This window comes from Arachis hypogaea, chromosome 9, assembly GCF_003086295.3.
Source record: "Arachis hypogaea cultivar Tifrunner chromosome 9, arahy.Tifrunner.gnm2.J5K5, whole genome shotgun sequence".
NCBI lineage: Eukaryota > Viridiplantae > Streptophyta > Magnoliopsida > Fabales > Fabaceae > Arachis > Arachis hypogaea.
The window spans coordinates 109,437,922-109,463,213 of NC_092044.1; the positions used below are offsets into that span (position 1 = coordinate 109,437,922).

Here is a 25,292-nt window from a genome sequence, read left to right on the forward strand (position 1 = left end):
AAGCTTGCAACAAGGAGAAGGCGAGGGTGGCGGCGGTGACGAACCAAAAAGTCGAAAGAGACTCGAAAGGTGAGGGCAAAATACTGCTGGAAGTAACAAAAAAAAGAGCTAGAAAGCAATTATTTCTGAAAAAAAATTACCCTAAGTTCTTGATACCATGTTAAAAACAAGAGACCAAATTAAAGAAAGTGTTTTGTGTATATTTCGATCTGATCAAAAGTACAATATAAAGGAGTATTTATAGGTGCTAAATGAATCAAAGTAATAAAAGTATAGAATCCTATAATTAATATACAGATATGCTATATAAATATAAACGATACTAATTGATCTAAATTGATTCTAATGATTCTCTACCAAATGGTATACTTGCCCAGTTGCTCATTACTCTAAACTCCACCTTTTAATACCAACTTTTAAGAGCATAATCACCGAGGCTTTGAAATTCCATAACAAAATATCCAATTTGGAAGACTGGTTTAATGTTGTACTATAAAGAGCGTCATTGCTTCTAATAATGGCATTACTTTTCTTGAGCACGAAACCATTACTCATAAAGTGGTTGCAACAAGTATGGCCTTAAATTTAATTAAGGTAATCATCATATAAATTTTGAATTGATATGGTGATATGAATTTAAGCAACAGTGGTATCTCCCTAGTCCCTATCACTCTCCACATACCCACCACACCCACCAAGCTAAGTTAGTTAAAAGTTACCTTCCTCCAACCATAACCAACCTTGTCCCTCAATACTCTTTCTATTATATCTCATATCAGAATCCTGAATCTCTTCTTGTTATATCTTTCTGCATAATAAGATATAATTAAAAGATGACAGAAGAGGAGCAACCCAATAAGGTGGACGAGGAGAAATCTGTAATTCCACAACTACCTCCTCCAGATAACAAGCATGATGATGAATCCAAAGCTCTTGCCATAGTTGAGAGTATGACACTACTACCTCTTCATCTTGTTTTATAAGTTAAGTTTTAGTAGCAATTTAGCAATTAGCATTCTTTACTGGCAGAGACTGAGGAAGGTGCTGAAGAGAAACCCTCTGAGGGATCTATCAACAGAGGTATGTGGATGAATCTCGAATTCCATTTTTATGTGGATTTCTTTTCATATGCTGAGATTGTATTCAGATGCTGTGCTTGCAAGAGTTGCAACAGAGAAGAGGATGTCATTGATCAAAGCCTGGGAAGAAAGTGAGAAATCAAGAACAGAGAACAAGTAAGAACTAAAGATATGTCATTCTTCATATTAACTAACAAGCTATTTATTGCTGATTTTGGATCAATTTGTTTCGCAGAACTCAGAAGAAGCTTTCATGCATTTCATCATGGGAGAAGAGTAAAATAGCTTCCACGGAGGCTGAACTGAAAAAGATTCATGTAAGCATGTATTTCATTTCATTAGTTACTATAACACTGTATAGTTAACACTTGCCAACATTTGATTTGATTTGTCATCTCAAAATATTAACCATGACTTTTGGGATGTATTTGAGTAGCAACAACTGGAGAAGAAAAAGGCAGAACATGCAGAGAAATTGAGAAACAAAATAGCAGCAATTCACAGGGAAGCTGAAGAGAAGAGGGCATTCACTGAGGCCAAGAAAGGGGAAGATATCCTCAAGGCAGAGGAGACAGCTGCAAAGTATAGAGCAACTGAAACAGCTCCAAAGAAAATCTTTGGTTGTTTCTAACTCTACAATCTTCCAAGCTTGATTCAAATGTTAGTATGTGTGTGTTCTGGGCTGATTTTTTAGCTCATGTATTTATTGTGATGTGGGCATAGTGATATGTTGACATGTATATAACATTACTTTGTCAATAAAGAAATTGAATAATTTAATTTGGATAAGTTTCTTGTAGCATTAGGTCACACATACCCAATTAACGCCTTTGTCTTATTGAACAACTTGGTTCTGGTAGTGCTGCTATTGACAAATGGATTTAGCAACAACCAGTTGAAAAGTACTTCTAAGATCATATGTGAAGAGGAATAAAATTAAATTATTTTGTTCTTAGTTTCCTGCATAACTGTCATCATGTCTCAGCAACCATAGCAGAGGGTTTAACCTTTTTGTTTGATGATATGAAGCTCAAGTTGCAGGTAATTGCTAGTTATTGGCATGTCAAAAAATTCTCAAGGGACCAATCACGAACATGAACAATATCATTAACTATTAAATATGTCAATGTTGTAGTTTAACTAGAACTCTGGCAAGTAGTAACTATTCCTCTATCCACCCCTTTTACCTCACCAAACCATACAGCAATATAATAACTAAACAAAACAAACATGGACCAGTTTCTAACTACTTAAATGGTGGCTGCATTTACAAAAGTACCAAGATATCAATAAGGCAAACAAAAATTTCCTATCATAATATATATAGTTAGAAACATCTTAGTCACATCTATCATCCTCCTCCTCCTCCTCATCATCAGGAGGGTTCAGGAAACTGTCAGTGTGGTCCAAGAATTCTATATCTTCATCAGGCATATCCAGATATTGTTTGAATGCGGAATCAGAAGTATCAAGGTACTCATAGTTGCCGGAATCTGATCCACCTGTGTCATATTCAAGCTTTGGTTTGCAGCTACTTATTTGTTCTTGAACAGTGTTTTTCAAATGCAATGAGGCATCTGAACATGACTCCAATTTTGATGATGATGATGGTGTTGAAGCCTGTGAGACAAGGCTATGACTCTCTCCTACTCTTTCCCTTCCCTTGAGTCCACGAAACGACTCTCCAACCTCGGAATTCCATAATCTAAGAAAGTAATCAGGGCAAGCTTTAGCTGGTGACCATGAATTGTTCAATGAGGATTCCATTGACAACCTTGCCTCAGCCTCAACTCTAGCACTTTCCCATTGTACCATGTGCCGAGTCGAAGGAGATTCCGACTTGACAATCCCTGCATGAGGGCTGAGACAAGGTTGTGTAGTCCCTCCGGAGTGGTGATGAAGATTTTTCTTTAGATGGGTGTTCCAATAGTTCTTGATCTCATTGTCTGTTCTTCCTGGCAGTTGAGAAGCTATAGCAGCCCACCTAATAGAATAGAATACAATACACTTGTTACATACATGTGTAAATTTAATACTTGAAGTACAAACAAAGGCATTAAATACATCATATTTTACTTTAGGAATTGGACAAGAGAGTATGTATAACTAATTAATATACCTGTTGCCAAGCAAGGCATGAAGTTGAATGATATTAGTCTCTTCTTCAGAGGTAAATGGGCCACGCTTAATGCCAGGTCGTAGATAATTAATCCACCTCAGCCTACAACTTTTTCCACATCGCTGTAGTCCTACTTGCAACCAACTTTGATGATAAGAAAAAAATGTACCATAAAATTGACAATGACAGATTAAACAGTAGAGATATACAGATATTTGGATTTACACATCTTGTTAAGCATACATTAATTAATTAAGTTCATCTCAGTGAGTTATTCCTACATCTTTCTTTCAAAACAAAGTAGTGTGTTGTAAGAGGAAATTCGGGTAACACATGAAAAAGCAACAATCAGGTTTTGTTTCTTCATTAGGAAAAGAGCACAACATTGTGATTGGAGCTTCTTCAAGAACAATCTGGGAGCATTTGAAAAAGTAGAAACTGCAAGGTCTAGTTATGTAGCTTGAAAAGCTGCTAGAAAGTAAGAAAGAGAAAGAGAAGAGTTGAAGCTGTACCTGCATGTTTGGGGAGAGTGCGCCAACTTCCTTCTCCATGCTTCTTGATATGCTCAACTAAAGCCTCATCTTCTTCAGGTGTCCAAGATCCCCTCTTCACTCCATGTTTGTCACAACACGGTGCTTTTCCCATCTCCACAAAAAATCATAAACTCAAACTCATGCCCATGCAACAACACCACTTTTCTAGCTCCCTTTTAGTTGTGTTTTTATCAAACAGGAGTGAGTGAGAAGCTTCTCAAGTTCTACACATCAAACTAGCTTTTATCTCTGTGGGATAAAGAGAAGAGAAGAAGGAGTGTTGCAGTGGGAAACCCAAGTACTATAATAAGAGAGAGAGAGAGAGGGTCATAATTCATAAATGCAGGGGATAGCATTTCTTAAAGAGAGAGTCATAATTCATAGGTGGAAAGGTTACAACTTTTTTTTTATTTTCTTTATTCAAAACATTCTATTTTTGGATCATTAAAGAGTACTTTTCATGGGCCTTAGGAAAGCTCTAAAATTTTGTATTGAAGAGTTAAAAGTTTTAATTTTCCAAAGTAATAAATGCATGAGTAACTTCATTTTTCTTACGCATCCAGTTACTTAGTTATAAAGATGAATGTTTGAACAGCATAGCATCACATTGAATGCATGGCAATGAGGTGTGGTTTTTGAAGGACAGCAATAAAAAGCAAGAAGATACACATCACAAGAATGTGAAATGAAGATTGAAGAGTGATTGATTGATTGATTGGAGTGTTGAGAAATAAATAGCACTCTCCCCAAAGACACAGCCAGCATTAATTGACGGTAAAATAAAAGAGGTCTCAAGACTCAAGACTCAGTGTGTAAAACCAAGTTACTGTAATATGCTTGGTTTGATTTGAATTTGAAGGGTCCCTTCTCTTCCTGCTACACTTGAATGGAGAAGCAAGACTTCTAAGGAGGCACTGACAGCCAGAAAAGACCACACATAGCCAGAAAAGACTTCTAAGGTGTTATTGAGGACCTGCATTTATTACCCCTCCATCTCAGTCAAACTTTCATTCATTTGCTTTTCATCATTACATTACGTAACATGAGATTATTAGTTTGAAAAAACAGTTATATCTACCGCTACAAGTAATGTATTATGTAACATAAGAGACTTACAAGAGTCACAGAAGGAAAATGAATATTCGTCTTTGTGTGTAGAAACTAGAAAGGGAGGATTTATCTTATCTTTGATTTTTATAATAATAAATCTCTTGCCACCCTCATTGTCTTTCTCTCTATCCATAATGGTTCTTACTTCCTTTAATGGACACACTTGGAATAACTTCTTTTCTAAGTTCCCTAGCTACTTTCATATTTCCTACATCTCACATTATAAATTCTATCTAACTTGTTGAAATTCACTTTATATTAGAAGGAAATTGTAAGAGACAGGTTTCATTTAATTCCAGTTCCTAAGAGATGGTTAAGATAACTATAGTTGGAAGGGCAAGGGATGGGTTACCCCTAGCACAAAGAGTGAGATATATGAATGAAGAGAATTGCTATGTTTCATGTTACAGGCAACAAGCTGAATTTATTCTCCAAGAAATTTCAAGAGGGGCTTTCATGGCTTCCAAGTTCACAATTCCAGTAGATCATTGCTCCTTCAAGTATCCTTCATCCAACATATACATACTTTACTTTTATTTTATTTTCTTTCAAATTCAGTTTTAGTTCTCCTATTGCTGAAGTTGTTCTCTTTCTTCCTTCAATTTTTTGTTATGCCAATGCCATGATCATATTCTTTAACTACTTGTCCTTTAGACTTTATAACATACCATATTAAGAGAAATATGAGGGAATTTTGTTAATTTTGTTAAGTCTATTAAAATTTCACAATCACACATAGATCATAGAGTCATAACAGAAACTTGTCCTTTTCTTTCCCATGATTTGTATTTGTAAAAAGTAGTATGTAGTACAAAAAAAAGTTGACTAGTTACTCTACTGTTTTGGTATATTAAGTTGCTTGGTGGAGAATGGAGTTGTTTTCATTGTGTTATGTGACTCTTCATACCCAAGAAAACTGGCTTTCCATTACCTACAAGATCTACAAAAGGAGTTTGACAAGTTTAATAAAACTCTCATAGACAATATCACAAGGCCATACACCTTTGTCAAATTCGGTAATTTCCCTCAATCATTACATTAGTCTGCTACAAGGATATAACTGTCAATCACTTGCTATTTCTTAAGGGAGAAACTGAATAAAATTATTTACTTACAAGGAGTAATAAATACATTACAAATTTTAATTTTATAAGAGCTTGTAGTGTTTTTTTTTTTTTTCCTTCGTCTTATTACAACTTAGTTTGAAATTTTTGTCCACCATATTTTCCTTGCCAAACCAATCACAATTCCTTGGGCAGATGGTATAATTGCTAACTTTAGCAGACAATATATTGACACAAGAACTCAGGCCAACCTATCAAAACTTAATGCTAACAGGAAACAAGATTTAGATATTATTACTGAAGACATGTCCAACATCTTAGAAAGGAGGAGAAATTCAGGTGATAAGTGTAACAATTGTGTTTTTTTTATCTATCCCCAACTGTTAATATTGTAGCTTTTGTATGCTTATTAGCACAAAGAATCAAGAACAAAGTTAGAATCAACTTGAGAAATTATTAATTACACTTCTTTGATAAAACATGGTAAGGTGAATATAAAGTGTGCACAAAAGAAATGTACATGTAACAATGTTCTTATACAATTTGTTTTGGTAACGTGGCATTAATTTTTATGACACTGACAGAAACATTGGAAAGGTCACAAGTCACTCCTCAACCTGCATCTTCAATATGGTGTTCACCATGCTTAGAGGTATAAGTTATAACACACAATAATCTTGCAAGATTGTTAGGTGCTCATGGAAAATAAAATCTTAACACACTTTTTTATGGTTGAACACATAATACATGTGACATAGGAGTACCTAAGAATTTATCTTAATGTTGTAGCCTTAAAAATAGGCTAAACTTATATACTCTTAGTTTTCTTTACCCCATTTTCAAGGCAAGGAAAAAGAGATACTATAGTTAGCAGTTAATTGGTGAATTTTCATTCTTTTGGGACACAGGTAATTGCACTGAAATGGGTACCTATAATGATCACTGTTATCACTTCAATGACCCTTCTATGGGCTATTTTAGTCCTCACAGACGACTATATTGTTACGAGTTGGTGACAAGTCTCCTCGGATCAAGTTTAAAGATGATGGTTTCATGTGATATAAATTCAATATTGGAATTTGGAAGGACTTAAATGTATGTTACAACCTGGATTTTGGAAAGAAATGATACTAGTATGTGGTCCACTACACTACATTTCCTTTCTCAGCAACTAACCAATGAAAATCAGAGAAAGTGAAAGAGGAAGAACAACCCTGATTGGTCATGGAGTTTCTGCATTCTAGACTTCTAGTTGAAAGTGATATCATTCATTTTAAATGAAGCACGCGGATGTATAAGTAATGTATGTGATTTTACTTCTAGGAATGTGAAGGCATAGAAAAAGGGTTTGAAAGCTATGCTCCTATCCTATGTATCCCCTATAATGCGCTGAATGAAACTTGTGCTAACATATTTTAATCTGAACTTCCTTCCAATTTGTTGAAAGTCAATTGAACAAGTATCTTTTCAAAGGGAAACCTTTTACTGCATTCATGTCCATATCTATCACAATGACCTTGTAGCAAGCTGAAGGTTAATTGCAACCAAATCATTTGACTACTGAGCAGACAATTGATAAAAGGATTCACATTTGATTTATATAAGTAGATTTTCATTAATATACCATTTATTACTTCATAACACATGACTATTAGCTCAGAAGCATTACTTTTCTTTCTTCTATGTTGATGAAACGATCATTATTCGAGTCTTGTTACTTATTAGCACTGTTTATTCTATAAGCCAATAAATTTGCATTTAGATTGTAATATTTCACATGTAAAGAGACAGAACTTAAATATCTGAATCAATCAATTCTCTTAATACAATGCAACACCAAACTCCTTTTTATATGGTTGTATTCTGTTTTCTGTCTTCTCTCAGTGTGGAAAAACATGAACTATATATTCCTTTTACATTCCATTTTGAGCTGCCGTGGAAATAATGCTATTATCATAGATATACATCGTATCATTGCTCATGTTGAAATTGGCACTAAAATCAACCCCAGGTATACATTGGATGAATCCATTTTCTACCATTGTTGTTCCAAACTTTAGCTGTGAATTGAACATCTCTTCGGCTGAACTATGAGCTAGACGAGCTAGACTATTATTACGATAATCTCCTCCAAAGGGTCCTTGTGACATAGCATCATGTACTGTAGCAGATTCTTGAAAAGACGAAATTTGACTGTCAAATCCATCCTTCAAAGCCAAAGATTCATCATATGAATTAGCAGAGTTGCCACCACATTGCACATGATCAAGTGTAAGCCACTCAGCAAATAGAAGTTTTGGTATGGGGGAGCTTTGACAAGCCTCATTGGTGAAGCTGTAGGTATTTTGTGTGCCTTGTGTTGCAAGATTCTGGACAGCATGTGAAGAAGAATCCATGGTTTCTGAGCTTGAGGTAGCATACTGAACTTGTTCATGAGATTCCATTTCCTTAGCATTGGACATCACTCTCTTTTTCAAATATGAATGCCAATAGTTCTTTATCTCATTGTCAGTTCTTCCCGGCAAATTTTGTGCTATCTGAGACCACCTGCTCAAATTTAAGTTACTCTTGGTTATGATATGTGTGATAATAATTGGTTGGACTAAAGAGTAAGATAACTATAATTTAATAAATTGGAACTTGGTGTAGAAAAGTATTTTGTTATCCAAGCTTTAAAATGTGGCTGCCATGATCATGGTTTGACAATTGACACATCTATCAGTTTTTCAACTTCATTTTATTCTTTGTTTATATTATAGGGCCAGGGTCTAGTTTATAAAACAGAATTAAATACCTTTCCTTGCACCAATTAAAATACAATAATTAAAATTTACTCCTTTGCTGACACGTCTATATCAATATCTTAAATTGCTTCTTCAAATGTACAGGTAAATTGAAGATTTATTAATGACTTGGAAAACAAAAGATCAGAATATTTTTACTGTTTTACTTACTTGTTGCCTAGAATCTGGTGAAGGGTGAGGATTGTCTCCTCCTCTTGTTTGCTGAACAAGCCCCTCTTCAATCCTGGCCTTAGATAGTTAATCCACCTCAGTCTGCAACTTTTTCCATTCCTTTGTAAACCTGTAGGCACATGTAATTGTTTCTTGATTACAAGGGAAGCTACAATTGATTCCAATCAGAAAAAGAAACTTAATTATTTCTAATATCAAATTTCATGAATGGTGTTAAATGCTAGAGAAGTCCATTGTGAGTTAACAAAAGTTGTTTAGTCATAGTTTCTTCTGAGGAGAAACTTTTCTTCAAGAAAACCAAAGTTGTTCCATACAGATAATAATAATGCAACATGATAATAAAGACCAACCTGCCTTAATAGGAACAGAACTCCAGCAGCCATGACCATGCTTTACAATGTGGTTTTTGAGCTTATTGTCCTCTTCTGGTGACCATAAACCCTTCTTGTATTTTGGTTTTGCTTTTTCCAGTGGCTGCAACCCCATCTTTTGATTTTCCTGATAGGGACTACAAGGAAGAATATTTGCCAATGACAAGGAAATAATGAATGACTAGTCTCATATATATATAACAGAAATTAAACAATTCATTCCTGTGCATTTTTTCATAACCTATAGATAGAAAAGCTTTGAAATAAGAAAATAGATGTATAACCCAAGAATCTCTGATTAAAAAATAATTTTTGTGCTGCCCCATGAGTTGAAAACGTGCTCTTATACCATACTTGAATTCACCCTTTCAGACTTAAAATGTGCCAACTTGGAAAAGATGGTAGAAAACTAGAAATTTGGATCGTAATTTTAAGGCATTACTACTATACCGTTTCGCTTATATTTCCAACTTCTAAGCATAAAAAATGGTGAAAATTCGGGTGCAATTAATTTTACGTGAAGTTGAAAGATGAAAAACAACTCCATATGAAGTTAACTGCACCTGAGTTTCTACTATAAAAAATACTATGTGATCATCACATGCACCAAATTCCCAAACGTTACATATAATTTATTTATTTATTTACTTTCCTTATACATATTACCGATACAACATTTTTATATATGCCAAATACTTACAAAAAGAAATAATATTCATAGACCCTATGATGAAAAACCTAAGTGGTGTCTAATATCAGAGTCTTATTTTATGTGAAAAAGGCTTTGTCTAATATGTATGAAAATAGTCCTCATTGTTCACCTACAATATAAATTAATCCAACTTATGCAACTTTCGTTTTATTCTTTAGCCAGAGGTAGACTAAATAAGTGGCAGGTAATAATGATTAATGAGAATGGAACCAAGGAGGAGACTATTTGTTTATTTACAAATCATCATCTATAAAAAGAATATCAAAACTTGAGAATGTATTTCAATATGCACCCCTATATAATAAAATATATTGTAAAATTGTATTACTTGTTCCAACCCTTATTACCAACCAACGACGTAACCATTCAAGTCAACAACTGTCTCGTGCCGACACATTCTCCATGTAAAATCGCCTTGTATGGTCCATGAGCTCCATTTCTCAATCTCAAACAGGCAATAAATATGAAAGAGTGTCCTAATAAAAACAATGTTTAAAACATATAGAAGGAAAATTCTTTATAGTTTCCTCATTTTATATCACAGGCATGAAATTATTATGAGAAAATTAATGCAACTAAGGAATCAGATTTTGTCCTGTTGAGTGGCTGATGTATGCAGTTGATGATGACATAAATGGGAGCAGGAGCCAATGCAGTTGTTGCACAAAGAAACATAATCAAGATGACTAAACTAATGGTGAAGTGAATGAATCACTAAACTCTAAAGCTGTATTTGCCTCAAACTGCATGTTAAGAGAAAAGGTCAAAACTACTTTAAACTAGCATCTAGTTGGCAAACCAACTTGGCTTGGCCCAGTCGTCAGCTCACTAGTTTACTGAAACAAGTTTTAGGAGTTTGAATCCTGCCTTGTATATGCAATAATCATTGACTAGCGGCAGACCTTTAAATAGAGTTCAGATCCGCGACGAATTAGTCCTTAATTTGTTGGGCTGGCGGATATTGTGGACAACCAAAAAAATTACTTAATCAAGAGAATTGTGCAAGCTAAGAACGATGATGATGATGATAATATTTGATTTCTTTAAAAAAAAAAAAGAATCCTTAAGTGGAGTCCCATGAATCACCATGTATATCTTGAAGTTGGTAAGTGTCCAAAGCATAACAAGCCATTGACCAAGAAAAATGAATTGAATCCAACTTGGTTCACCAATGATAATATAGAGTGAGACAATTCAAATGCACAGCGTTTTCTGAAGAAATTCCTAAGGGCGTGCAGAGTATGTCTGTATTATATTATTCCAAATTTGATATATTATTTAATCAATAATTAATGAATTATTATTGCTGAGATCAACAAGCAATCACAATTATTGTTGACAATTGGACAATGTGGTTCACTAATATAAACTATAACAATGTTATTATTTTTTATATTTATATTATAGATACATAGAGAGTACAAAGGGATAAAAGATGTCACGCATGGTTGAATGTTGGCCTCCTCTAAGTAGCTATGAATTGATCATTTTGTCAAATGAGTAAGTAATAACATTGATGAGAAGGTAACTATGTAATAATAATTGTAGACTTCTCTAATTGCCCTCTCAATTATACTAATAAGATAATAAACATACATTAAATAGTAATCACAATAATTTGTAAGTCTAAACCTATTGTGATCTATTGAAGACTTGTAACCAAATTACCCAACAGAATTGAAGGCGTGAATAATTCAAAAGACGTTTTTATATTGGAAAACTTGAAGTTTATGGAATTGATATCTTCTTACTTATGCAAGGGTTGAAGAATTATGATCTGCCGATTATGTTTTTTCAAACAAATTAATTAGTATAAAGTTTCTTAATTACTGGATGAATGAGAGTTTATTACTTACTCAAGATTTTTTAGATTTTTAGTTGTATTTGCTTTTTACTTCATTGGGAGAGTATATTTAGAATGGTTAGAAATAATAATCAGATTCGGTATTGCGTATAAGAGTAGACTTGCTACATATTTTTATGCTCCCCTAACCTACTACATGTCTTCCCCATGATAATGTTATTTGATCCTGTTTTGTGCCATTATTAACTGATATTATTTTATTCAAGCAATACTATATGTTACTCCATTCCATATATAAACCGGCTAGCCAATTGCAGCAGGCTCTCTATTAAAAATGAAACTAACTTATTGATAATTAATTACTAACAGATAATATTGTTCTAAAATTGTGCCCAAAGAAAAAAACAAAAGAAAACGAAGTCTTTGTTTACTGGGAATTAAAAAGTCAGTAAAACCAAATATATGATGCGATGCCAGAATATGCTGCATCTACATTTGAATATATAAAATAAGGTAGTTGCTACTCTTTCTTCTAATTGTTATTATTAAACGAACATTACGACAATTTTTTGAGAAAAAAGGCAGTTGCTCATGTATTCTTAATATATAAAAGTAATAGATAAGTTTATCCACATTATTTTTAAGATATTTTTAAGATATTTTTCTTCTCCTACTAATGTCATGTCAGTAATATTATTTACTTCACAAAATTTTATAATCAATCACTCAATTTTTGTCAAATCAACTATTATTTCTAAATCAACAAAAAAATAAAATATACAAAAAAAATACAAGTAATAGAAATATATGTAAATTAGACTGTAAAATTACTAATGACAATAATTAGACATTAATAGTGTCTAACCAAATTTATAAGCTACAAGAATCTATTCCTATATTTATTATATTTTACCGTTATAAACAATATAATGAATTTATAACCCCAATAATTAATTTATTAATTTCTATAAATAACTCATCAAATGTAATAAACATACATATTACAAATGTCATAATAATAACAAATGTCGTAATAATTTATTAATCATAATAAATTTTACTTTACAAATATTTAAATTCCATACTATTTGAACTACTTATATAAGTCTCTTATCACTATTGGGTCAATTCTAGAACTCATTATTCACATTGTCTACAAAAGTCATTGTCTACCTAGCAAAACCCTTCTTCAAATAATATCAAATTTAGCACAAAAAAATTATTTTCGCACTACACAACATCTCAAACTTACTCAACGAAGCATAATTTTTTGGACAATATCACCAAACAAACAGATAATTGGTTTATTAAAGTTCACGTAATTCGTCTTTGAAAAACATTAACACCCACAAATGAAGAAGAGTTTCTTTTCTTAGAAATGATTATATTAGAAGAAAAAGTACAAAACAAACATATTTGTTATATTTTTAATTGTATTTTTAAATTGAACATTTTCTAACACTGTTTTGAATTTGCATCAATTGAGACATTATCTGACAGAGTAGGTCAAAAAAAAATATTAATAGGTAATTTCACTTTATACTATTTTAATTATTCTTATTAAAAATAACTTATTTAAAAAAAATCTACACATTTTTGTTCTTTTTATTGTAAATATCATTGAAAAATTGCATCCACATCAAAATATTAAGGAGAAAGAAAATCATATAAATTCAAGACACATCTTCACAAGAAGAACATACATACAAAAATAGAACAAACAAAACAATAGAAAATGCATACAACTCAACAATTTATAAAGAATATGTCTTTACAGGCTATAGAAAAAAGAAAGCAACAACTTTAACAATAACCAATAAAGAAAAAGGAAGACAAGCGCTACATAAGAAGACTAAATCCATCAAGCAAAACAAATACAAAAATCAAACCACCAAATAAAAATGTCACTTTATACAACTCCAATATTCAATTCTTTTGTATTATAAATTATTTTAAACAAAACACATTTTAAATTTAACTTTAGTTTATACATATTTAATTTAATTCTACAAAATATATTCAATTTTAATATTTATTATATACTATCATTAATTTACCGTCGCGCTATGCGCGAGTTTCATTCTAGTTCAAATTTTATTCGGAGTATGCATCATAGAATATTGAAAACTGATGCTACTTTATTTTGTTTTTTTGTTTTACATCTTGTTGATGTGTTTTACGCTCGTGTAACATTTTGTTTGCTGCGGTGTCTATATATAATAACCACCTTTGAGAATTTTCAGATATTGAAATTGCTTTGTTCAATACATGATAATATATGTTCATAGTCATTATCATTAATAGATGATATTAAGGAGCATCGTGGTTAGGCCTTGGGAACCTTCCACGCTACACAAGTCAAATCTCATCTAAAGCTTGATAATACACCAATCCATGGACGATAGAACATAATCCACTAAATTTACACATAAAATCCATGTCACAACTCGCAAGTATCTACCATTTTCAGAAAGTGCACTTAACTCAATATTCTACCCAGTCTATGCAGTGATAATAATGCATTAACTTGATCCTAGTTCTAAAAACTAAAGTAAGAAAAATGGAAGAGAATTTTGTAGAAATGGTTGATCATAATTTACGATTAATTAGTGATCATTTTAAACTGGAATCTGGAAAGCTGCTGAGGAATGGTTGATATAACTGGTCCATATCTCTGCAACCAAGTGATCCATAAATGTAGTTAGACATGGCACAAATATATAAGCATATCTTGACGGATAAGTATAATTAGGAAAATAAGATAAAGAAAATAAAGGTGTTTGGTACAAGGGTATAGGGTATTAAAATTTCATGATATACTGTAATGGAACAAGCTCCATGCATATAAATTGTTAAAGGTAAAAATAAGGTTTTTAATTTCGTGCAGCTGTTATACACTAGCACATATGGAGTTCATCCATGAACGGTCCATTTTATTTTTACCCCTGTACCGATAATGAATAATGCTCAGTCATGATATGAAAAAAAGAACAGTTCAGATGATCCCAAAAATCTCTCCCACATAAAACTCCACCATTCTGTTACTTGAAACAGTTTTAGATAATGGGCATGTTTTGCATCACATAGTTCAATTACCAACCAAACATTTTAATTCTCTAATCTCTAAGTAATAAGAAGGGTCATGGAGCTATGTTATTTGCACAGTGCACACCAAAATAGATAGTATCTATTTAGACACCAACTGTATCACCCAGTCATGACTCATTCATCCACCCTCTCCATCATTGGATTTTATGGTCTAAGTTAACATTTTTTTTTAATTCAATAATCTGGTGATAGAAAAGAATCAAACTAAATTACAATACCTGAACATTATCATAGAGTTCAAACAATGGAACAGCTAGCAGTTTTAGGTTTTTGGGCACTGCAAAGTATTCGCGCTCAGACAAGTGAACAAGGAAAAGCTTCTTGCACTCCTGCATACAAGAGTTCATTGATATTGTAAGCAATGCCTATGATGCAGAAAATGCATGTTATTGCCTGATACAAACTTCACAAAATCACAACTTACCTTGGGTTTTGTTATGTGAGGAGGGCAGTATGGATACATTATGGTCTCAAAATTAGGCCTCCACCAGTTGGCCACGCACTCCCCTATCTGCAAGATTGCAAGGATAAAGTACAGATGAACCACAGCAAATATAATTACAATCACATACTTGGTGAGTAAATAATACCTGCCAGTCAGGCACAAGAGTGGGTGAATTAGCACCGAGTTTGCTAGTCAACTTTCTCTTCAAGCCTTCAACTTCTACACACATCAGAGGGGACACAATCAATTAGGATCATCAAAGATCATATTAGGAATGGGGAAGTAGGGTTTTACCATTCTCTCCTGGCTTGAGGCGACCACCTGGGAGTTTGCAGAAGGTATTTCCAATTTGTAGAAGAAGTATGTGCGGATGATTGTGTTCTTGCACCTGAAAAATCAAAGCATGTTACTGCAGAGTGATAAACAAAATCTCCACTACTTGTATTACAGAGACTATGCCCTAGGATTAGGACTGCATACAATTCTGAACTTAATGAATTATTTAAGCCATATCTTCTCCAGATTCATGAGCATAAACGTTAAATCAAATGAAAGATGAGAAGCTGAAAGATACCAATAAAATTCCTTCGACGCTGGTCCTCATTCCTTCCTTCATATAGCTGAAGTTAAGAGTGAACCGAGTTAGAAAACGCTAAAACAGGTGGGTCGGTGTATATATGAGAGAGAGAGAGAGAGAGAGAGATACTTGATTTTCATGCGAGCGAGACGATCAGCGACGGAGGTGTCCTTCTCCATCTTGGGCTCCTTGGTGCCGAAAGTGTAGCTGGAGAGAGGGTAGGTGTTAACCACCGTGTTCTGAGATGAAACCACCACCATCTTTATTCCTTCGCTCAGATCGCCCACGATTTCAAAACTGGAAACCTCAATTTGCTCGAACCACCGCCTACTCCTACCCTCCTACTTTTTATTTTATTGGACTTTCTTAATGGGCTTTTGAGCACTATATATATTTTCATGGGCCACAGCTAAGTGCTAGCCCAAATTCCTCCCTGGCCAAAAACATTTACACCAAATTCTTGAGCTATATTCATCGCTTCCTTTCAGCACTTCTTCCCAACCATTTCTGCAAGCGCGCCAATTCAACTAAACCGCCACAAGCTACCTACCACTGCGGCCTCGGTGCGGCGGCGCCACAATCACCACCGCCAACATGGGAAAACAAAAGCAGCAAGTCATTTCACGTTTTTTCGCTCCCAAACCTAAAGCCTCTCCATCAACAACTGATCCAACACCTTCTTCACCTCCTCCTTCTCCTCTTCCTTCCTCTTCTCGCCCCAATCCTCCAACCCCCAAAATCTCCGCCACCGTCACTTTCTCACCATCCAAACGGCTTCTTACTTCTCAAATCATTTCCCCCAACAAGCCACCAAAGCTCCCCAAACTCTCCCCTCACACCCATAACCCTCTTCCCCACCCCACCACCCATCAACGCTTCCTCCAGAAACTTCTAGAACCTTCTGAGCCCGAGCCACCTTCCCATTCTTCTGCCAAACCCTTAAAGTACACTCCTTTGGAGCAGCAAGTGGCCGAGCTCAAAGGAAAGTACCCTGATGTTCTTTTGATGATCGAGGTTGGATACAGGTTCCGTTTTTTCGGCCAAGATGCTGAAAATGCTGCCAGGGTATTGGGTATATATGCGCATATGGATCGTAACTTTTTAACTGCTAGCATACCAACTTTTCGATTGAATGTCCATGTGAGGAGGCTTGTGAGTGCTGGCTATAAGGTTGGTGTGGTTAGGCAGACTGAGACAGCGGCTATTAAGGCTCATGGTTCAAACCGGCTAGGCCCATTTTGCAGGGGATTATCAGCATTGTACACGAAGGCCACACTTGAGGCAGCACCGGATTTGGGGGGAGGGGAAGAGGGGTGTGGGGCAGAGAGCAATTACTTGATGTGTGTGGTGGAGAAGAGCATTTTGGGAGAGAGGTCTGCGTGTGGGGTGGAGGGTAATTTTGATGTGAGGATTGGATTTGTTGCAGTGGAGATATCAACAGGGGATGTTATTTATGGGGAATTCGATGACAATTTCTTGAGGAGTGCACTTGAGGCTGTGATGTTGAACTTATCTCCCGCTGAGTTGCTTCTTGGGGACCCTCTTTCCAAACAAACGGAGAAGGTAGTTTCTATATCTGTTGGCAAGAGTGTTACTTGACTCAGAAGAAATTGATGTGTGTAAGATGTTATCATTAGATGCTGTTCTCCAAACAATTTTCTGATTCTTGTCACACTCCCTGGTAATCTTAGGAAGCTCCTCTTTTCAAACAAAACAAAAGAAATTTAAGTATTTAACCATTTGAGGATTATTAAAGTGGTCTCCTAGTCAAAAAGCTTATTTCTGAATCCATAAGATAGTTATTGTTCTTTGTATTTTTAAAGCAAAGAGTATACACATTCAATTAACTTAAATCATTTTCTCAATTCAATTATTCTTATAAGAAAAGTCCTCACCATCACTAAGTGATTTACTTTTTAACAATCCACATAGAAAAATTCAAGTCACTATCGATTCTCTACTACCCCTAAGATTCACTTGTGTGTTCTCGTTCTATTATTAGTTATTGCTGGCTTTTGCTGGGCCTGCTTCAAACGTTCGTGTGGAGCGAACCTCTCGAGATTGCTTCGCTGATGGAGGTGCTCTTGCAGAAGTCTTGACCTTGTATGAGAACATGGGTATAGGATGTTCATCAGATTCAATGCAAAACAAAGATTTGACCGAGCACACTAATCAGCCATTAGTTAAGGTACCAAATACTGATGTTTAGGCATTGTTCTCTTGGTCAACTTCTCAGTTGTGATTCTGAAGTTTGAATATGGTAGTGGAATAGAATTTATTATCAAATCTAGTGGGTTGCAGTTTGTTATAAATACAACCAGTTCTGAATTCTCACATGCTTTTTTTTTATAGCCTTTAAAAAAAGGGAGAAAAGAACAGAACTTCCATAAAAATCACATACCTGATTTAATTTGCAGATTGTAGCTGTACACTTAGTGCTGTTGCACTTTGCATTGGTGACTCCTTTTTAATGTTTTTTATGCCTTTAATTATATAGGAGGTGATGAACATGCCAGATTTGGCTGTCCAATCTTTGGCCTTAACAATTCACCATTTAAAGGAATTTGGGTTTGAAAGAATTGTATGCTCAGGTTTTTCTTTAAGGCCATTCTCAAGAAATATGGAAATGACCTTTTCAGCCAATGCGCTTCAACAACTGGAGGTAATTATATCTAGAGCATAATTTTTACTGGCATGCTGGATGATTTCTTTTTTCTTTTCCTGTTTGTTTTGAACTGTGATAACAAACTATGTTTATGTGTGGTGCATTGAGAACTTGGCTCTATTAATCAAATTTGATCTAACCAAGATTTGAACTGTCCATATTTTCTTTGATTCAATTTTTAATTATCATAGATTCATATAAAATCATGCAAGAAAATATCCTGGCTTCTTGCTATTCAGTGACCTCCGCATTTATAGCTCTTCTCTTTTACATGGAGGATCCCATAATATTCATTTAGAGACTTTTTATGAACTTCATTTTCTGCTTGTGCTATTGTGTAAGCTAAAACTTATTGTGTGTGCTTTAATTTCTCATACCATTTTGGACTCTGTTGTGTATACTTGTTGCTAATGGATGTTTCTGTGTGATTTCAGATTTTAAAAAATAATAGTGATGGATCTGAGAATGGGTCCTTGCTGCAAATTATGAATCGCACCCTTACTATATTCGGTTCCAGGCTTCTTAGGCATTGGGTATGAGGTGCTTCTAGTTTTGATATACCACCGTTGAATGTTGAATTCTTGATTGTCTTTCAGCTAAAAAAAACCTTTATCTAATTGTTCTTATTCATGAAACAGGTATCTCACCCATTATGCGATCAGACCATGATTTCTGCTCGTCTTCATGCTGTATCTGAAATTGCAGAGTCCATGAGCTCTTGTAGCATGAAGAGCCTAGAGTATGACGAAGACTCTGATGTAACAATTGTGCATCCCGAGTTAGCTTACATAGTTTCTTTGGTTTTGACGAATCTGAGCCGAGCACCTGATTTACAACGCGGGGTTACAAGAATATTCCATTGCACTGCTAAGCCAGTTGAGGTGATAAATGACTTCTTGATGGATCATTGATTTATTTATCATGTTCTATCATTTAATCATTTGTCTACATCCCCTATATAATTTCTTTGGCATTCTCAGTTTACAATAGAGAGGGAAAAGTAAAAAGAGCTGAGCATATTCTGTAGATCGTGTAATTTAACAATAATCCCTCTAAAAGCTATTTGGATTATCTGTATATCCTATTTTATGGGTATAAATGAACTCAAAAGGTCTTAATCTGCTAGATAGTTGGTATTGATTGCTTGAATCATTTTGTCTTTCCAAAGTTTGTTGCAGTTATTCAAGCTATTTTGTCAGCTGGAAAACAGCTTCAGCAACTTAACATATGCGAGGAGGAAAACAATAATTTGCGTTCTAATCTGTTGAGAAGACTGATTCTGACTGCCTCCTCTGACAGTGTTATTGGCAATGCTACAAAAATGTTGTCTTCTTTAAACAAAGAATCTGCTGATCAAGGCGATCTAACAAATTTGATCATTGCATCTGAGGCACAATTTCCAGAGGTTTGCCTTTTTCCTTTTAATTTACTTCCTTTTGGGATTCGTTTTATACTTTGCACTTCAATACGAAATTGTTGATATTATTACTATGAATAGGTTACTAGAGCTCGGAAAGCTTTTCAAATGGAAGAGGAACAATTAAATTCATTGATCGTCTTGTATCGCAAGCGCCTTGGAATGCGGAAATTGGAATTCATGAGTGTTTCTGGAATTACTCATTTGATAGAGGTTACAGTTTGAAACATTTGAATTCTTTTTTTGTTTGTTGCCTTGTAAGCATCCATGGTTTGCAAATTTGTAATGGTTGCACGTATTGTTTTATCACCAAAAAAAAAAAGAGGAAGAAAATGATATATGTAGTGTTCCGAATCTGTGTCTCAAATTAATGAATTTGGAGTGATTCAAAGAAAGTTTGTTTTGAAAGAATAAATGGTTGGTTAAGAATAAATTTTAATTACCCCTAAATTTGTTTTGGCTACAGTTGGAGACTGATGTTAAGGTTCCTTCAAACTGGGTTAAGGTTAATAATACAAAGAAAACAATTCGGTATCACCCTCCTGAAGTGGTGACAGCTTTGGACAAGGTATCTTTAGCAAAAGAAGAGCTTACTATTGCCTGCCGAACTGCTTGGGATAGCTTTCTGAGGGATTTCAGTAAACATTATGCTGAGTTCCAAGCTGCTGTTCAAGCTCTGGCGGCTTTAGACTGCCTCCATTCCCTTGCCATTCTTTCAAGAAATAAGGTTGGTTCTTCAAGAATTTTAAAGGTGCCTCCAAATATTTATGAAGTGGTATGCACTATAATTCTCTATTTTTTGTTACAGGGGTATGTTCGGCCAGTGTTTGTAGATGATTGTGAGCCTGTTCAGATACAAATTTGTGCTGGTCAGCATCCGGTATGGATTTAATGACTCGCAAATCATACAAATTTGATGCCTGCCATTACATGCCAACATGGGTATTTATATCATGTCAATTGGTTGTCAGCTATGTATATTATATATAAATGCAGATTTAGTTGGAATTACCTACCTCCATGCATTAATCTAGTGTTCATTTAACGCATCATTTTGTTTTACATTTTTAACACTTGATTACTTTAACCTGATATGACCTAGCTCTCATAGATGTGAAGTTCCCATGGTAACTAGAGGCTCATTATTGCTACCATTCTCACCAGGTTTTGCAGACTACCTTACAAGACAACTTTGTCCCAAATGATACAAACTTGCATGCTGACAGAGAGTACTGCCAGATTGTCACTGGACCCAATATGGGGGGAAAAGTTGCTATATTCGCCAGGTGGCATTGATTGCTATAATGGCTCAGGTAGAACAGAATAAATATCATATACTGCTTATGTTTCATTTATTGTCATTGATGCATCAGTCGAATGCATTATCTTGTTTGATTATATAAGATCTTGGATGTCTTGTTCTCCAAATATTTTGGTTTCTACTTCTCATCTATGGAAATTGTGCAACAGATGATATGCTTTATTATGTTAATGAAAAGGGTAATTCTCGTTTTTGAGGAAAGATGCTATAACAATCTGTTGTGAAACATATAACGCACTGCTTTTCCTTGACAACTAGTCCCTTACGACTGTTGCTTTATTGAAACATGCCCTGATCTCTCTAGGTTGGTTCCTTTGTACCAGCATCATCAGCAAAACTGCATGTCCTGGACAGAATCTACACTAGGATGGGTGCTTCTGACAGTATTCAGCAAGGGAGAAGCACCTTCCTAGAAGAACTGTCTGAGACTTCAAATATTCTTCATAACTGCACAGAAAATTCACTGGTTATCATTGATGAGCTTGGGAGAGGTACAAGTACACATGACGGTATGGCCATTGCTTATGCGACATTGCACTATCTTCTGAAGCAAAAACGAAGCATCGTCCTCTTTGTCACTCATTATCCGAAGATTGCAGACCTCACAACCGAATTCCCTGGCTCTGTGGGAGCATATCACGTGTCACATCTAACCTCACATCATGATACAAGTAAAAACAAAAACTCTTATCTTGATAATATAACTTATCTATACAAGCTCGTACCTGGTGTTTCAGAGAGAAGTTTCGGATTTAAGGTGGCTCAGCTAGCACAGGTAAATTCAAACATATAGTAGTTGGCCATTTCTCTTTCGAGTTAGTTCAGTCATTGCTAATTTGCTGACAACGATTAGGACTAGATGATTACCTTGGCATCTTGGTTTGTCCACTGAGTTTTTATAATGATTAAATTGTTCAATTTGACAATCGTAATCATCGTGCTTTTCAGTTACCACCACATTGCATTACTCGTGGCATTTTCATGGCTTCCAAATTGGAAGAGCTAGTGAACAATAGAATACATAGTAGATCGGTGAAGGAGCTGTTGTTGGATGCAATAGTGATTGGTCAAGAACAGGAATCACATCAAGAGTTTGGTAGTGCTTACAAGGAACTCTATTCAAACTTAAAAGCTGCAATTCTAGATGATGACCATGCAAAAAGCTTTCAGCTTCTGGATCATAGCAGAAAAATTGCAAAGAAATTAATTGGCAGGTTAAGTATCCATTTTCCTTTTTCCTTTCCATATTTTATTTAGACAAAAACACATATTGCTAACTAACAATAGGAGGCTTGCATGGCTACAATTTTTTGTTTAGACTTTAGACCTTTGGACTCATGATGTTTTTCCCCCTTCTTTTTCTTGCCTCTCTTGGCAGACATTAATTAACAGATACATGCAGAAGCAGGATCCGGAAGGCCCCTTCCAATGTTGTATATAACAATTTACACAAAAATTTGTGCACTTTCATTTTAAGTTAGGCCTTCCCATTTTTGCTTATTTACCTGCACTGCCTTGTGCATATTTTGCAGTTGTGGTCATATTTGGTATTGGGGGAACTCATTTTATTTACGGCTACGTACATGGATGTACTCACTACTCATAACTCATTTGGGCAATGAAAGGGAAAGCTTTAGTGATGATTTGGTATTTTCGGTGTTATTATTTATTAGTTTTTTAAATGGTATGATTTTGTGTAGGTTTAAACTCTACAACATGGATAGTAGTCCTTAATCCAAAAAGCGGCTTGGTTTTGTAAAAGGTAAAAACTAAGCTACTAACTAAAATAGATATTGTTAACATATGAAAAAAATATGCCATGAAATAAAACATTAAAATTTGTTTCATTAATATTAAGAGATTAATATATAATAGATAATGATATAAATGGGAAAAATGTAAAAAATAGTAAAATTTGATGAAAGAAGGAAACTCGAAAGAGTCTATAAAGTTGTATTTTTAATAGAAGAGACTTTTTTTCTAAAAAAAGGTAATCTTCGATATTCAAATTGAAGGGAGTATAATTCAATTTTAACACAAATAACTTTAAAAATAAAAATGAAATCCAGATACTTTTATCAGAAATATTTTCGGGAGGTTTAATATTAAGTTTGATCTTCATAGAAGTGACAAATTTTGGATCAACAAAAAAAAAGGAAGAATGACGCATATAAACCAAGTAGAGGGTGGTTTTACACAATTTCACCAAAGATAAAAACGTTACAAGATTCTATTAGGAGCACTTTTCTATATAGTTCGAATTAGAGTCACTCGAATTACACCCACACACTAGCACACACTAATTCGAGTCACCCTTATTCAAATTACACACACTAATTCGGGTGATTCGAATTACACACACTAATTTGAAACAGTGTCATTTGAACTAGTCCAGAATTTTGTGCCCAAAGTAATTCGAAACAGGCTGTTTCAAATTACCCCCTATTTTCCCTATATAAAGAGTTCGAAGTAACATCATTCGATCCACTATTCTAAATTCATTCCCCACTAAATCCCAGAGAAAACGACCTAGTACGACTCCAACAAAGGCTTGAGCAAAATATTTAGCCGATGGGGGATAATCCGGACCAACTTTATCGTTTGGATGGAGTAGCCCATATAGCTGGTGTTATCAATGAAGAGATTAGTGCGAACTTGTTCTTTTAAAATAGAAGTGAATAAGTTATTTTTTATATATATATTTTTACCTTTGGTGTGTTAGAATGGTAGTTATTATGTACCGTTGCTAAGTTAGTAGTGGTTTTGTTAGTAAATGATGTTAGTGGTTTTGTTAGTGAATGATGTTAGTGATTTTTATATTCTGGTACATTCTGTTTGCAGCTCCAGCAATGTATTTTGAACATGCAACGGCAGCAGAGTATGCGTCTGGACCAGAGGTATGTTCTGTACTTGCAGATGGCCGGCTTATACCATCTTGTGAGGCTGAACGAGAGATGGTTCAGACTGGATGAGTCCCTGGTCAGTGCGTTCGTTGAGCGTTGGCGTCCGAAGACGCACACGTTTCATATGCCGTTCAGGGAGTGCACAATTACACTGCAAGACGTGGCGTACCAGTTAGGACTGTCGATCAATGGACATTATGTTAGTGGTTGCCTGACAGATTTTCAAACGTACATCCAGGGTGGTCGGCCAGCTTAGGTGTGGTTCCAGGAGTTGTTGGGTGTGTTACCTCCTGCGAACCAAATCCAGAAGTTTGCAGTGAACTGCAGCTGGTTCCAGAAGACATTTGGAGAGCTTCTAGAGGGAACCGATGAGCCCACAGTTAGGAGGTATGCCCGGGCCTATATCATAATGCTGTTAGGGACTCAACTATTTGCCGATAAGTCCGGCAACCGCATTCACATTAGGTGGCTCCCATACGTAGCTAGGTTTGAGGATATGGGTGGGTACAGTTAGGGATCAGCTGTTGTCTCGTGGTTATACCGGTGCATGTGCCGCGTGGCAAACAGGCATGTGGTCAAGTTAGCCGAACCGTTACAGTTACTTCAGTCATGGATCTTCTGACGGTTTTCTGGATCTACACCCGTTGGATATGATACATTCAGCTGGCCTTTGGCCTTGAGGTACTATTAATTTTTTCTATCGTCTGTTATTATTTTATTATATATGCGTTTATACTGTTATATTACTTGGTGTTGTTTTCATTTCGTGATAACATGGTCGTGGGTTGCAGGTGGTCAGGTCACAATCCTATAGCAAGCGAGAAGGGACCTCGAGTTGCGATGTGGAGGTTCAGGATAGACCTCTTAATGGCTGGAGACGTAAATATCTGAACCACTCCTTTTTATTATAATCTCTTTTAGATTAGCAAGTGTGCATGGCTAAACGATGACGATTTGTATTCGCAGTTTATTTGAATGCCGTACAACTCTCCTAACGTTCTTCAGGTTGTGCATCCGGAGATATTGGAGCCTCGGCATACGGCGTTATAGAGGTGTGTGACAGCGCTAATATATTTTGCCGTCATAGAG

At 35.1% G+C, this 25,292-nt stretch overlaps 6 protein-coding genes and 1 long non-coding RNA gene across 7 annotated transcripts; 4 read left to right on the forward strand and 3 right to left on the reverse strand.

Annotated features, from left to right (window-relative positions):
- Window positions 1–430: 430 nt before the first annotated feature.
- LOC112711655 (remorin) lies at window positions 431–1,868 on the forward strand. The gene is made up of 5 exons (XM_025764347.3): window positions 431–948; window positions 1,030–1,080; window positions 1,148–1,235; window positions 1,315–1,396; window positions 1,516–1,868. Exons 1-5 carry the CDS (start codon window positions 834–836, stop codon window positions 1,708–1,710), a joined length of 531 nt encoding a protein of 176 aa, XP_025620132.1. The 5' UTR covers window positions 431–833; the 3' UTR covers window positions 1,711–1,868.
- Window positions 1,869–2,164: 296 nt separating this feature from the next.
- LOC112711653 (transcription factor MYB17) lies at window positions 2,165–4,723 on the reverse strand. The gene is made up of 3 exons (XM_025764346.3): window positions 3,711–4,723; window positions 3,199–3,328; window positions 2,165–3,063 (listed from the first exon to the last, which is right to left on the reverse strand). Exons 1-3 carry the CDS (start codon window positions 3,841–3,843, stop codon window positions 2,418–2,420), a joined length of 909 nt encoding a protein of 302 aa, XP_025620131.1. The 5' UTR covers window positions 3,844–4,723; the 3' UTR covers window positions 2,165–2,417.
- Window positions 4,724–5,019: 296 nt separating this feature from the next.
- Window positions 5,020–7,351, forward strand: LOC112711656 (25.3 kDa vesicle transport protein SEC22-1). Its single transcript, XM_072203437.1, has 5 exons — window positions 5,020–5,341; window positions 5,697–5,857; window positions 6,101–6,244; window positions 6,490–6,557; window positions 6,814–7,351. The coding sequence occupies exons 1-5, from the start codon at window positions 5,151–5,153 to the stop codon at window positions 6,919–6,921; spliced, it is 672 nt and encodes a 223-aa protein (XP_072059538.1). The 5' UTR covers window positions 5,020–5,150; the 3' UTR covers window positions 6,922–7,351.
- Window positions 7,352–7,626: 275 nt separating this feature from the next.
- Window positions 7,627–11,159, reverse strand: LOC112711657 (transcription factor LAF1). Its single transcript, XM_025764349.3, has 3 exons — window positions 9,231–11,159; window positions 8,860–8,989; window positions 7,627–8,452 (listed from the first exon to the last, which is right to left on the reverse strand). Exons 1-3 carry the CDS (start codon window positions 9,364–9,366, stop codon window positions 7,819–7,821), a joined length of 900 nt encoding a protein of 299 aa, XP_025620134.1. The 5' UTR covers window positions 9,367–11,159; the 3' UTR covers window positions 7,627–7,818.
- A 2,836-nt stretch (window positions 11,160–13,995) lies between these two features.
- LOC112711659 (pre-mRNA cleavage factor Im 25 kDa subunit 2) lies at window positions 13,996–16,394 on the reverse strand. The gene is made up of 7 exons (XM_025764351.2): window positions 16,027–16,394; window positions 15,895–15,940; window positions 15,615–15,708; window positions 15,466–15,539; window positions 15,300–15,386; window positions 15,094–15,204; window positions 13,996–14,441 (listed from the first exon to the last, which is right to left on the reverse strand). The coding sequence occupies exons 1-7, from the start codon at window positions 16,155–16,157 to the stop codon at window positions 14,370–14,372; spliced, it is 615 nt and encodes a 204-aa protein (XP_025620136.1). The 5' UTR covers window positions 16,158–16,394; the 3' UTR covers window positions 13,996–14,369.
- LOC112711658 (DNA mismatch repair protein MSH3-like) lies at window positions 16,364–22,940 on the forward strand. Its single transcript, XM_025764350.3, is given in 14 exon segments — window positions 16,364–17,460; window positions 17,900–18,085; window positions 18,395–18,559; window positions 18,997–19,095; window positions 19,201–19,443; window positions 19,731–19,967; window positions 20,061–20,192; window positions 20,446–20,706; window positions 20,788–20,859; window positions 21,144–21,246; window positions 21,249–21,292; window positions 21,605–22,075; window positions 22,249–22,514; window positions 22,679–22,940. Coding segments are annotated over 14 exon segments (3,255 nt in total). The 5' UTR covers window positions 16,364–16,491; the 3' UTR covers window positions 22,686–22,940.
- Window positions 22,941–24,745: 1,805 nt separating this feature from the next.
- LOC140175368 (uncharacterized) lies at window positions 24,746–25,292 on the forward strand. The gene is made up of 3 exons (XR_011866072.1): window positions 24,746–24,884; window positions 24,995–25,082; window positions 25,170–25,292. It is a non-coding gene; the product is annotated as an uncharacterized lncRNA (long non-coding RNA).

Bases quoted from the DNA above. Each gene is read 5' to 3' on its own strand.
- LOC112711655 (XM_025764347.3), top strand. From the start codon at position 834: ATGACAGAAGAGGAGCAACCCAATAAGGTGGACGAGGAGAAATCTGTA. The intron at 949-1,029 runs GTATGACACTAC...CTTTACTGGCAG, and splicing joins AGCTCTTGCCATAGTTGAGA to AGACTGAGGAAGGTGCTGAA. The intron at 1,397-1,515 runs GTAAGCATGTAT...GTATTTGAGTAG, and splicing joins CTGAACTGAAAAAGATTCAT to CAACAACTGGAGAAGAAAAA.
- LOC112711653 (XM_025764346.3), bottom strand. From the start codon at position 3,843: ATGGGAAAAGCACCGTGTTGTGACAAACATGGAGTGAAGAGGGGATCT. The intron at 3,329-3,710 runs GTACAGCTTCAA...GGTTGCAAGTAG, and splicing joins CACTCTCCCCAAACATGCAG to GACTACAGCGATGTGGAAAA. The intron at 3,064-3,198 runs GTATATTAATTA...CTATTCTATTAG, and splicing joins CATGCCTTGCTTGGCAACAG to GTGGGCTGCTATAGCTTCTC.
- LOC112711656 (XM_072203437.1), top strand. From the start codon at position 5,151: ATGGTTAAGATAACTATAGTTGGAAGGGCAAGGGATGGGTTACCCCTA. The intron at 6,245-6,489 runs GTGATAAGTGTA...TGACACTGACAG, and splicing joins AGAAAGGAGGAGAAATTCAG to AAACATTGGAAAGGTCACAA. The intron at 6,558-6,813 runs GTATAAGTTATA...TTTGGGACACAG, and splicing joins GGTGTTCACCATGCTTAGAG to GTAATTGCACTGAAATGGGT.
- LOC112711657 (XM_025764349.3), bottom strand. From the start codon at position 9,366: ATGGGGTTGCAGCCACTGGAAAAAGCAAAACCAAAATACAAGAAGGGT. The intron at 8,990-9,230 runs GTTGGTCTTTAT...ATGTGCCTACAG, and splicing joins TTCTGTTCCTATTAAGGCAG to GTTTACAAAGGAATGGAAAA. The intron at 8,453-8,859 runs GTAAGTAAAACA...AAATTTGAGCAG, and splicing joins CACCAGATTCTAGGCAACAA to GTGGTCTCAGATAGCACAAA.
- LOC112711659 (XM_025764351.2), bottom strand. From the start codon at position 16,157: ATGGTGGTGGTTTCATCTCAGAACACGGTGGTTAACACCTACCCTCTC. The intron at 15,387-15,465 runs GTATTATTTACT...GCAATCTTGCAG, and splicing joins CTCTTGTGCCTGACTGGCAG to ATAGGGGAGTGCGTGGCCAA. The intron at 15,205-15,299 runs GTAAGTTGTGAT...TCTTGTATGCAG, and splicing joins CTCACATAACAAAACCCAAG to GAGTGCAAGAAGCTTTTCCT.